A 13,277-nucleotide genomic window follows, 5' to 3' on the forward strand; every position below is an offset into this window, starting at 1 on the left:
CTTTACAGCCCCCTGGCCCCATATCAACAGTCCACTCATTTGCTTCCAAAAATAGGGTTAGCTCAAGAAAGTAACCCCACACACAGCACCCTCTGTTCTTCTCTTGATCACAACACAGCACCCACCACCTCCACCCTTTTTGTGGCATCAGAAACAGGCTTCAGTTAGTGTAGGTCAGCATTTTGGGAAGAGCCAGGCCCAGCAGTGTGCTCTGCTTGAGCCTTTGTCCTCATTGCTATCCCAGTAGTCACCTGCTGAGGTGGCTCGCCAAACTTCCTAGTATCTGCTGGATAGACACCTAGTGGATTATTTTTTTGTTATTGTTGTTGTTGTTGTGTTTTGTTTTTTTTTTTTTTCTTTTTGAAGTCCAGTACCCCTCTCTACAGAATCACTTGGTACCAATGCACAGTGCTGCTCCCACCCAGAGGCAAGGCAAGGCTACTGCCAAGGTGGAAAGCCCTGTGGGTGGAAAGCCCAGCGGCAGGTGCAGTTAGCCTGGAAAGCACAGGCATCACTTTCCTGGAGCAGTCCAAAAGCTCGGAGGGTGCAGGCACACCTCCTGATGAAACCTTCCTCAAGTGCACTGCTAGCAGGGCTGTGCAGGCCTGCCCACAGCAGAGGCAGCCCATGCCTTTTAAAGCCAAGCTTGCTTTTTCTTTATTATTTTCTTTTATTTTTTCTTTTAGATCCCTAAGTAGACACTGTTCTTCTACAAAATATTACAGGGCATTTTTGCTGAATTCACTGGAGGACCCAGCTACGGTTTCATCTCTGAATAGCATGCAGCACCCTGCTGTAACAACTGTAACAATGCAGTATGTTGCTGTAGCAATACTTTTAGAAAGTGGTTTTCCTTCCACTGACTTTTTTACGTGCCAAATGCAGGATTAACTTTCATCACTATGAGATCTTATGTAGAGGCTTCGGTATTTTGTTACAGTCAAGTGCTTCCTTGCCTTTAAGAATAATACAGCCAAGACTAATATCATGATGGTAGAATAGGTTTATCCTAAAGAGCAAAATTTCAGTGCTATATATCTTTTAAATTTCACCTACATAACCAAACAGAAGGCAATTGACTTGTAAGAAAGAAAATTAAAGTTGTTCTAGGACACAGATTTTGGTGCAATCCAAGTGCCTCCTGCAGGGAAGGTCAGATGAAATCCACAGCAAGTTACGGTCTCTTTGGCTTCTGAAGATGTGGAAGTGTGAATAAGGCCAAATCCTTCTCCATCTGAGTTGCTTTGTGCAAACAGAGAGTAAGGTAAATACACAAGAAGGGCTTGGATTGCTTTGAACTTACCACAGACAGACAGGCTAAGCATCTGTGAAGGAATTCAACACCAATCAGGGGATAAAAGTGGCTTCCTCTGTCATAGGCAGTCTGGATCTTTCCTCCTGTTTCTCTCGGCATAAGCCTAATGTTTACAAAACCAGAAGTAGAGACTTAACACAATGTTTATTATTTTACTCCCGAAGTAGAAGCATATCAGTGTTTGATTATAGTTACTGGATACGCCACACTCTTCTTCCTCTTCTCGCTGCATGACAGAAACCAGTATTAACTTGCTCTTAAAACCACAAGTTGAAAGTCTGGAACTTAAATGGCTTTTGAAGTAACTGCCTTGTGCTGCTGGAAGCAATGAGCATTTTCACATTAGCATGAGGGGCAAGAGCAGGGAACATGGCCTCAGCTGAGAGTAGCATAGCTGTGCTAATTCCTGTCTTGTTCAGTCCCTTAATATGGTGCTTGGCACTTTGCACTGAAAACCATCTTGCCTGAAAGCAAAAGAAACTGCTTTCTATTAATTCCTCCCCTCTTGGATGACATCTGCCAGCTGGTATAAAGGGCAGCTGAAGTTCACCTTTGCAAATACAAAAGCTGGCATTTTAGGCACTTGAAGACTTAGCTCGGCTCAATGTCTTGTAAATAGCACTTACTTTTCTGCTCCTCAGTTTGTAGTTTTCTGAAGCATATGCACTGCTGAAAAGCAAATTAGTACACATCATGCATGGAATCACATGACAGTAAGCTGCTTCAACAATGACAGCAAAATTAATTGTAACAAAATAAGACTCCCTGGTGTTTATTAGATATTGTAAGAATGCAATGTACAGTATACAAAATTAGTATCAAAACTGTTCATGGCTGATTTTAACAACACATTTTTCTTTGGATTAACTGCACACAAACAACTTTCAAACAAGTTACGCCGGGAATTATTTTTATATTTTAGGGCCTTAAGCATATATCACTGCTATCTTCAGTTTTGATCTACAAAATTAAAGCAACTGAATTTTCGCTGCATCTTGGCATTGTGAGGAAAGAAAAGGACAGCAACATTAATTTAGAGGAGAAAAAGTATTAGTTCATTACAACGAAACGTTAATTAAGTTCATAAACAAAATTGCTTTTGAAATTCCAAACCTTACAATTGTACATTGTCAATATCAAACACTTGACATAAGAAGTTGCATTCTCTTATATGGATGACAAAGATTTTCAACTTACATTTTTCTTTAGACAGATTCATAAACCTGGTTTTGTTTTTTTTCCTAATGAATTTTCACATCTTTAGTATCAGTGTAAAACAAGGTTCATTCTGCTAAAGAAACAGTTTAAATATGGTGCATTTCATAAGATAACTGTGTTCATTTAAAATATTATCTATATAAAGGAGTGTAAAGTGGTTTTCGTTTGTTAAATCACTGTATTGTCAGTTCATTACATACAGTTTAGCAAAAAGAAAAAGTTACTACTAATGACTAACCTAAAGCAGTCCATCTGTCCCACACATCGCATGTTGGCCATAATGCTTTTCAATACAATATAAAATACACTACAAAAGCTGAAATTATTACCAGGGAATATTACATACAGCCATTAGTATTGATAATGTTTCCCTGATTGAAAAAAAATATATATAAAATAAAATAAAATAAAAAAAATCTGTAACTTAATTTCCCATTCATATTCAGCTTTGCTATAGGAAGATGATTTAAACTGAAAATTCTCATATTGTCCAAACATTTTTTCTTAATAGACACTGAATGTATTTGCACAATTACAATACATTCAAAATAATAGATTGCTGCCAGATAGCAGGAATGGGTGCATGACAAAGACAGAGAACAATGGGATGGTGTGCTTTCTCTTGTGGTGTGTCAAACGTAAATCACATTTTAAGCTGGCACACATCACAAAAAGTCTTAAAACAATCCCTGTGAAAGAAACAGGAAGACAAACCACAATAAAAACAGTGCAAAGCCATTCTTTAGGAATTTGGAAGAGTCCAAAAATATTTTTGTTCCTTTATCTTTTAACATTAAGCTACTAAAATTCAGTGGGTTGGATGTTTTATTTTTTATAGATAAAGTATACAAATTATCTTATGCTGGGAACAGCTGGGCTTGCTGTTTTCTTTCCTTGTATTTGTTTATTCTTAAGACCACTGGCAAGAACAGTCTGTAGGCTCTTGGATTGTATAGCTGACCCAGGTTGAATTACTGGTGCAATACAATTGCACAGTTCGTCTCTGTAGTCCAAGCTCCCTGCAGCATTTGCAGAATCTTGCGTATGTGTTGATGTTGTAGTTATAAATGCTTGCAGATGGGCACTTTCCATCACAAGAAACAATGTTCACCTGGTAACAAATATGAAGAATAACTGGCAAATTTAAGCAATTATGAAAGAAAGTTAGAAGAGTCTAAAGAAATTAAGCATCCAAATCCAACTGCAAAGCAATTAAAAATGGGGGGATATTTATTCTAGCCCCCTACAAAACTCCACTACATTTGAATAATAAACACTAAAATATGTTGCCTGGATAGGCTTCAATTGTTATGCTATTGAGCTTAGTGATGACTTTCCATTTACTCTTCAATAACACAAGCAGGTTTTCACTATTAATAGACACACAGAAACAATTTGGGGTTTGAATTTTCAAGTATTCATATTGACCTTGACTTGAACGTAACACTGAATGTTCCAACAATAATTCTCTGGAATTAATTTCAGTGGTATACCAATGCAGTGCTACTATACTGGCAACGGTAATATATTATTGGAAGAAAATAAAGAAACAATCCTTTGGAAAGCCAAGGATTGTTATTATTTATTATACACAAAAACTAATACAGATTGTAACAGAATCAGGCACAGAAACTGATATTTTTTTCAAGTTCAATAGTCAGGTTTTGCAATATTTGATGCATTTCTTATTGCTGAAACTAAATTTTCTGGCTGCACAACAGTTCACCCAAGAAAATGTACTCAGTGTCATTTTGCAGGTTACAGCTGTTTCCCTATACTCTTCCATTACAGCTTTTTCAGGTGCTCTCAGACATCTCACACCAGACATCTGCACTGTTCTTGCTGCTCACACTGTCTTACTGCCCAGCAGGACGTTGTTGGTGTCTTCCTACCATAAATCATTCAGCAGACATGCAGATAGTGTCTCATTCTTCTTACATATTTCAACATTATTCTGCTGCTGTCTAAAGACAAATTTCTGGACCCACAATTATTTTCTTGTTGGCATTTAAATACCTTCCCTACACAGACAGAAAGTTAAACACATCTACTGTAATTTTAGCTCTATACTGTTGGCAAGTGTCTGTCATATCAAAGTTAATTTGGATATAATAATTGCACTGTAGGGTGAACTAAGAGCTTGGATTTGCACTAAAGTAACATGAGCCTAATGCATTCAAGAGCAGGAGTTACATCCTCATCTATTTTATTATTTGAAAATATGATTGCTGAGAATATAGGGAAACATTTAAACAGTTCTATGAAGCACAGAGACTTCCATCTCTGGAAGAAAAAGAGATGCAGACAATACCACTGTGGAATTTTTGTCCTCCTTCTTCCTTTTTCTTATTTTTTTTCTGTCTATTAAAAGAAATTGTGATAATTGTTTACTTACTGGTGTGTTACTCCTGCAGTCATTCTTGCGAATAGTCATCCGAACAGTCACCTTTTTACAGAATTTTCCATCTTCCTTGCCTGCAAAACAGGCATGGATTGAAAAATATCAGTTCAAAACTCTAAACATTTCAGAGGCAAGAACATTCCTGAATGTTTTATGGGGTCAAGAGGCAAAGAAGAATACACCCAATACCATCAATAAATACTCAAATCTTCTTTGACAAAGTGACATTTGCTATACGATCCATTTAAGTGAAAACATTCTTTTAAAACATTCTATTTCATGCATTAAGGTATCTGTCTCGTTGTATCTCCAATAACAGTTCTAAAAGGTTCATTCTTCATTCAGAAGCTTTTTAAAAGTAAGCCCCCCATACCTTTCATAAAATTTTGTAAAACTGATCAACCACTTTGGTGAGATAGCTTGTTAAAATGAATAAAATGTATTTTCTATTAAATAACTGTAACAAACATTAATAGTAATTACTGAATTCCAGTTGTATAAATACTTTTTCAAATGGACACAACACTAGGATCTGTAGAAAACTAGACCCCGGGGGGAACGACGACTTTGTATTTCTGTACACCTTTATTCAACAAGAAAAAAACACAAGTAAACAATATAAAATGTTTTATTTACATTTTCATTACCATTATGCCCACATTTTTTTCTCACAAAAGTATGTACAAAGCATGTGGATGAAATAAAAACAATAAAAAATAATTCGTGAAATAAAGTAAAACAATTAAACTTGATTTAAGGAGAAAATCCTGGGCATTGTGATGAAAAGCAACAAAGGTCAGTCCAAAGTTCAGTTGTTAGAGGTCAGAAAGCACAGTATCTTCTTTAGATGATCCTCTGCATGCTGAAGAAAACACATCACATTGAAGATCTGTAAGAAAACCAAACCATTCATTCCATTATAACTGCTTCCACAGCTTCATGGATTTCACACACTATGATGCAGTTCCACATGACTTTCCACTTACTGAACTGCATTTTCTTTCAGCCAAGAAATCCAAAGATGTTTACAAAAGGTGAATAATGTTAGCTCCCAAAAAGGACAATGAAAGACTTAACTGGTTTGACCAATATCTAACACTGAACTGTGACAGAGGTTTATTACATCTTAATGCTCAATATCCAGTTCCCTATTTTAATTGCTTTCGAACTTCCCTAAAATAAACTTTTCTTTTCTTTTCTTTTTTTTTTTTTTAAACAACATAAGAGTCTGCTACCGACTCTGGCATAGCAGAAGTTTCTAGAATATGAAAGAAAGGACAGCAATGAATCTGCTTGGAAGCAAATAAAAATCTACAGTCGGAAATAGCTGGCTATTGCTTAACTATTATTGAATGATGTTTGCTTAAGGAAAAATAAATTGAGAAAAGAAGAAAAAAATGCTTTTGAAAATAAGAATACTCACCATTGTTTCGTGTTTCTCACAGTCTTATACATGTTCTTTCTTCTTTTATATAATGTGTAGGATGGAGAATTAAGTGCAACTGTGGCTATGATGTCATCTGTCACAGTGAAAGTACATCACATCTCATAAAGCAATAAATATATGAAGTATTTCCATGTATGTACTTTAATGTCCAGTGGCTTTTAAGGAGCTCTACAAATGGTGTACTTTGCCCTGAACAGTCTTACAAAGCATGCGAGCATCATATATTGGCCACGTTATAATGAGATTCTTTTTCACGTTCTGCGTGGTCAAAAATCCTTGTGTTTTTTTGTGTCAACTCACAACACCCCTGTCACTTGAACTGATGTCAGTATGAAGGAGCAATCTAGACTTCAGAGTAGTATTCCTAGAGTCAGGAGTGAAATTTAATGAAGGATGCATCACTCACTGTACAAAAAAATGTACAACATCACAGTCAATGTTATTTCTCTTCTAGAAACATGGAGAGGTGTTTTCACAAAATAAATGCCAAAACAACTGCATTCATACCGTGTTACAACTGCAAAAGTTATTATGCTTGATTAAAAAGAACAAAGAAAATCTCAGATTTTCATGGAGTAAACACAGGCTTGCTATTTTCAGTATACTGTCCTAACTATGACAGGGAAGGGAAAGAGCTACTTCTACTGAATATGCCACTGGAAGCAAAACTATGTGCTACAGCATTTGCAAAAACACCATGTATTAAATAAGCTGCAACAAGCAGAGCTATTAGTCTCTATGTTCTACAGCATTGTAAACATAATGGAATTAGCTTACATTTTTTAAATACAGCAATTTTACACATGCAGCAAGCTAAAGACTATGCAGGTGTTTACTACCAACAGTATATTGTTGGCTAACAACAATGCACTGCCCACGCAGTGCAAAATGAAAAACAAAACCAAACCACAAAGTGAGTCATTCCGAACCATGAGCAAGTTGTACTACACTGCAGCTTTTGGCAGAACTGGACAACATAAAGCCTGATGCTCCTATCAGGGAGTACATTGTTGAAAATCAACAATGATGCTGTTTGGGTTGATCCTACTTATTTACAGAAAATGTACCTGTGTTACAGCTACCATAGGCTGTAGGAGTGACTGGGCTAACAAGGAATGGGAGGAACATTGACACTGAAGAACCTGGTAAGAATATTACATATTGAACAGTGTGTTACAGAGTATTCCCTATCACTGTGAAACATTTTGGAGCTATTGGATTTCAACATACTTGAGAAATGAATTCATCCTATAAAAGTCTATATTACTTGCATTGCATAGTGTCAAAACCAGGAAGAATTCAAACATACTGCTTAGGATTAGATTGAGGGCCAATTATTTTTAGTTCTTTAACGGGTTCAATCACAGATGTCTTCCAAAAAGTTATTTCTAACATTAGTATAACTAAGACAATCTGGTACCCTAAATTCAAGTTGTTCTTTTGGTCTGAAAGAAAGAAATAGTGTTTTATTTTATTTTATTTTTTAACAGTGAGCAGTGCAGGTAAAAACTCTCTGGATTTTCAAGGAACTCCTGGGGCTTACACAGAGAACTTCATTTTAAAAATTAAAGCAAAAAATCACAACTCTTTCTAATGATAAAATGAAAAAGAAAAGGTCAAAAGAAAATGACATGCTGATGTGTTCTCATAAAATGTCTCACACAAATTACAACTGACTGATAGCTCTCATGCCAGATTTGTTTTGAGTAAGACTCAACTACATGATTCACTGACCATGCTATCTATAAAGAGCTGTGAAATCAATGACGTAAATGTACTTGTAAATGCAAATTGCAGAAGTCACTGGGTATTTTTAAGTGTTTAATTGTATTCTGTGGTGCATGTCCTCCATTAATAATTTTATTTTGTCTTAAATAATTAAGTGTGATTATGATCTTTCTCTAAATACAGAAGCAGTATCTTCTGCCTTGCTGAAGAGGAGCTTAATAGATTTTAAACCATCTTAATAAATATTTATCCAGAAACTGGTTTATATGGCCGCTAAGTCATTGAACAATAATGTCAGATAATCTCAAAAACTAATCTCAAAGAGCCAATGCAGAATCTGCTACAGAACTAGCAACAAGTGCTTATAACATAGGTCCATTAGAGTGAAAAAATCATGAAGATATTACCATTCGCTCATAGTGACAGGGAACAGAAAAAAAAAAAAAAAGAAGAAGAAGAAAAAAAAGAACAGATCTTCCACAGTTTCAAGAACTTTTGTACTAAAATGTGTAATAAGTTCTTCACTGAATCAGCCAAAATGTTTCAGCTAAGTACCAGGATCTTTAGAAAAAAATGTACTTAGCTCATGGTGTATCTTAAGAATTAGCATATTTATAACATATTCTGTAGAGAATTATCTTATTTTTTTCCAGAGCATCTTTACTAGCTCTCATAGATGTCAAAACACATCTTTGTAATCAAGTAAAAGTGGATTTTTTTCTTTATAAGTTATTTTAAAAGTTTCCTGAAAGCTTTTAAATTATGTTTATAAACAGAACCCAAGATAATACTACAATTAGTTAAGTATTTATGGCATTAACTTACAAACTGCATAGATCAATCTCCATTTTTTCTCAAATACAAATAAATTCATGTAACTGAAGCATGTTTTAAGGCACCTTCCAAAACACAGTAGCTTTTACTATATTAAATGCAGTAATTAGTATTTTGAGGAGACTTACATGAGAACTACACCATTCTTAAGGTAGCAATGCTAGTGACTTTGACAGCCACAATCTGTATCAGTGTAGTAAAACCGTCGATGTTAAATCATTTTTTTTCCGGTTTAACTCCATTAGCTTCACTAGTATTCACATAAGTGAGACTGAAAAGAACACGTCCTTTGAGATTAGCGAGATCAGAATCAAGCTTCCATGCAGTAAAGCATCAAACTTATTTCTAAGGTAAAAACCAATCAGACAGACCTGTTTTGATGAGTGGAAAATTGTGAATTTCATTTAATCACTTACATGTTTTGCAGCATCCTTCCAGGAATGGTACAACATAGCCTCCAACCTGACCAAGATACAAATAAAAAAGAGAGGAAAAAACACTTTCTTTTTTTTTTTTCCAAATATGCATTCCTACATATCTGCACTATTAGAAAAATCTTCCAGATAAACTCCGCAATTTATGGTTACATCTTTATAATTTTATTCAGGCAAATGCAACACACCAGTGCACTGATGAAGGCTTACATGTAAATGAACTAACTTGCCAGTTTTAAATACGAATCAGTTATTAAGTAGCTCTCAGTGAATACCACTATACATCATTAGCTAGCAAAATGCCAGATTTGGAAAGGGAATTACTTAGTTAAGTTTGACACCATGGTACTTAGAACAAAACCTTGATTTCTTGCAGAGGCTATATCAGCAATCACAAAAAAAAATGATTCTGAATTCTAAACAGGTCTCATCTAAATGAGAGGCCATTTTCTTCTCATTATGGAGTGTCATGGCTGTCTTCTGTGCTGTAGCATTAAGCACTTGACAGGGTACTGCAAGAATATCTGTAGCCTTAAAACTCTCATGGGATTACATTGAAGAGTCCAATTTTTGATGTCCATCTCAGTATCTCAAGCCATGATGATCACTTTGCTTTAACTCTTCACCATGTCTTTCCTATCTTTCCTATGCAGATTAAAGAATAAGGGTTTATTGTGCCTGAAATGACAGCTATTCAACTTTTTTTTTTTTTTTTTTTTTTTTAATGTATCTACCATATTGCAACAAAAAAGCAACAAACTTTGTACTTAGCTACTAGGTCCCAGCAGCGCATGTTACTGGGTTCTGGGACAGGAACAAATGTGAGAAACTTTTATTTTATTTTTTATTTGCCTAGAACAGAAAAAAAAACATTTAAGCCAGCCGTGTGACTGAGACTGAAGAACCAACGCATTTTTATCAATGAGGAAGAACTACAGCTACCTAGTTATTTTAGAATTGTTCCCTGCTTGTGTACTATCATTCATTAAGGAAAGTATCCTCCCACCTGCATGAAAACGTAGAACTAGACAGAAGAATATGAGATATTCTTCCTGCATACATTTGCTGCCACTTAGTCTAACCTCATTTTACAAATTCAAAGCAAAAGAACCTTTGCTTTTCCTGCAAAACTAGTTCGCTAGTCTCACTGTTGAAAAGATTTTTCTGATATTTGGACAATCTTTCATTTCCTTCAATGTTTTTGACCATCATGATAAATCAAATTGCCATACACCAAAGTCAGTTATAAAGATGTTATTCAACCCAGAAAATCTTCCAAGTTCAGACAGCTGCTTAAGGAACTATCTTGATATTACACGCCTCCAGGAAAATATAAAATATTTTCTGAGAATAAAAATTGGCCTCTTCATCTGTGTAACCGGGCAGTCTGGTGGCACACTATACATGTATAGGTAGAGCTTTTCATCTTCAAAGATCAGGCACTGCACGAATGTGTAATTTCTTCTTGAGGTAAGAAAGTATTTGGTCAATGTTAATCTTTTCATGCAATCATAAATCATAGGTGGAATGTAAACGATGTATTAAGCACTGACCTTCACACATTCTGTTTCGTTAAAGGGTGGGCAGCCAATTGAAGATGCAACTAGAACTGGTTCTATTGCTGTGTTAATGCATTCATATCTGATGCAGTTTGAAATCCAGATAGTACCAGGCTGTTAAAATTGAAAAACAGAATCTTTACACAGCAACTCAGGAAAAACAACACTACAAATATTCATTATACAATGCCACTGAATGCAATTTTGTCTGTAAGACTTGCAAAACATGATTTAGATGCACCTTGAAATTCTGTTTAAGTACAAAGCTTAAAGTCCACTAAATCATGTAAACAGCTTATAAAATAGTCAGGTTTACTATTATTCTCTGATATATCAAAATCTTTTAGTCCTCATAGACAGCTATATGATTGACTCTCCAAAAAACAATGTTGTATAAATGCAGAGCTATTCCTAGTATTTGACCAAATACAGCTCTTACTTGAACAATTTATACAGCAATGTATGTAGATTGTTACATGATTTTTTTCTCTACTTCTGAATATTTTGACAGAATAAGACATTTACAAATTTACCTTAAAATTGGCAACTGTTCCATTGTTGAAAGTGTGAAGACATGACATGTTCTTACAGCTACCACAGCAAGTTGTTAAATCTTTTGGAGGTTGATAGACTTGGTTCTGCCAAAATCAAATATATTAATCCTTGTATGACACCATTGTGCAATTTGACATTTTATTAGTGTAATGGTAAGATTTATTATTATTATTATTATTATTATTATTATTGTTATTGTTATTGTTATTATTAGGGGGGGAGGGGGTATCTGGTTTTAGGGACAGTTCTTAAGTAACTTTCAAAAACATGTAACTTGCATTTATGTGCTCTGTACGTTCAGGAACCTTTTAAAAAGTACCTTTGATCTTGATTGAAGTAAATGGGAAGGAATCTCCAACTCGGAGAATGAACTGGTCTTTCTATCATTTTCAAATGTTAGCCTGACAGGTTACATCAACAACCACTGAAATTATGACTTTTTACACATTAGACAGCACATACATAATTTAGAAAGTAAACCATATGATTTCTATGATTATGGATCATATTTTCTATAAAGACACCATCTTCTTATTTAATTAATCTGTTTTCTCTTCCCAGTTCTTACTGACTTCTTATTAAGTCTACTATGTCTGGCACTTGTGCCAGTTTACAGCACAATGCAGCTAAAGCTACAGATGCAAAGTGGCAGTATGCTATTAGTCCTTTAAGGATTAGCATTGTATTCTGTATGGAATCCTACTGAGCACTGGGCCCCTTCAGTAGATGGTTCAAATGCATGAGATGGTACTGCAATTTGCAATCTTATGCACTGTAGGGGAGAACAAATCTGTCCAGCCCTTCAAACCATCTCTCCATCAAGCTAGTGCAAAACCCTCCCTAAACATGATCTAAGCTTCAAAAAATTTAGATAAAATAAGGTCCACTTGTCTTTCTAAAGGGAAGCAATAGTAGGGTTATTACTGACTCTACTGTGTCTGTTCTGTGCTCCAGTCGCCCAAATTAACCTTGTATTTTCACAGCAAAATGAGTAATTTTGAGGGAGAATAGATCACACAGTGAATTTAGGACTTTACAAAGAGAGGTAACACATCATTAGAGGGGGGGTCTCATAGCTCCTTTTTCTATCTTGTTCCCATGACAGAATCACAGAATCAGAATCACAGAATTTCTAGGTTAGAAGAGACTATAATCTACTAAAAAAAAAAAAAAATGTAATGAAGACCAACAATCACAACATAAATGTCTAAAATCCTGAATTTCTTACAGCTTTGCACTTGACAGCACAGGCTACTGATGATGTGTTTATTTGGTAGTATTTAGTAGAAGGATCAATCACATTTGTACAAGTAGAAATATGGCAAATGCCATCTGGACTGTGTTCCACAATTTTCTGTCCAGGTAGCAGCACACCTCTCTCATTACTCAGGCAAACTTTGTCTCTCACTACAAGAAAAACAAACAAACAAACAAACAAACAAACAAACAGCTCACTCAGGACAATTAGCTTGGTATCAGAATATTTAAAAAATGTTTCAAACAGTAACATGGGAATGGAAAAAGCTGCTCTAACTCTTCAAGAAATATAGGTCAGATTTTCAAATGTAAACTGTTAATAATGAACTAATGCTTCATTACAACTGTCAAATTACTTCAAAGATCATGGATGATGAAATCTAAGTGAAAAAAAATTCTATCAGCAGTACCACAAAAATGACGTGCAGACTTCAGCTGATTTGAATTGTGCTTTAGGATAAGAAGTGTGCCTGAGGATGGCTATTGCTCCCCATTGATTTCTGAGGGAGCAGAGGATAAATAGCTCAGA

General features: G+C 35.3%; 1 protein-coding gene across 1 annotated transcript in view; it reads right to left on the bottom strand.

Annotated features, from left to right (window-relative positions):
- Nucleotides 1-2,043: 2,043 nt before the first annotated feature.
- OTOG (otogelin) overlaps nt 2,044-13,277 on the bottom strand; it is a 107,950-nt gene continuing 96,716 nt past the window's right edge. Inside the window, exons 51-56 of the mRNA XM_027459061.3 lie at nt 12,720-12,898; nt 11,470-11,574; nt 10,931-11,050; nt 9,360-9,405; nt 4,929-5,008; nt 2,044-3,644 (exon numbers count right to left, since the gene is read on the bottom strand). Of these exons, the coding sequence (XP_027314862.3) occupies nt 3,444-3,644; nt 4,929-5,008; nt 9,360-9,405; nt 10,931-11,050; nt 11,470-11,574; nt 12,720-12,898 (731 nt within the window). The 3' untranslated portion in view covers nt 2,044-3,443. The remainder of the gene's footprint in view (nt 3,645-4,928; nt 5,009-9,359; nt 9,406-10,930; nt 11,051-11,469; nt 11,575-12,719; nt 12,899-13,277) is intronic.

Source organism: Anas platyrhynchos, chromosome 5, assembly GCF_047663525.1.
Source record: "Anas platyrhynchos isolate ZD024472 breed Pekin duck chromosome 5, IASCAAS_PekinDuck_T2T, whole genome shotgun sequence".
NCBI classification, from domain to species: Eukaryota; Metazoa; Chordata; class Aves; order Anseriformes; family Anatidae; genus Anas; species Anas platyrhynchos.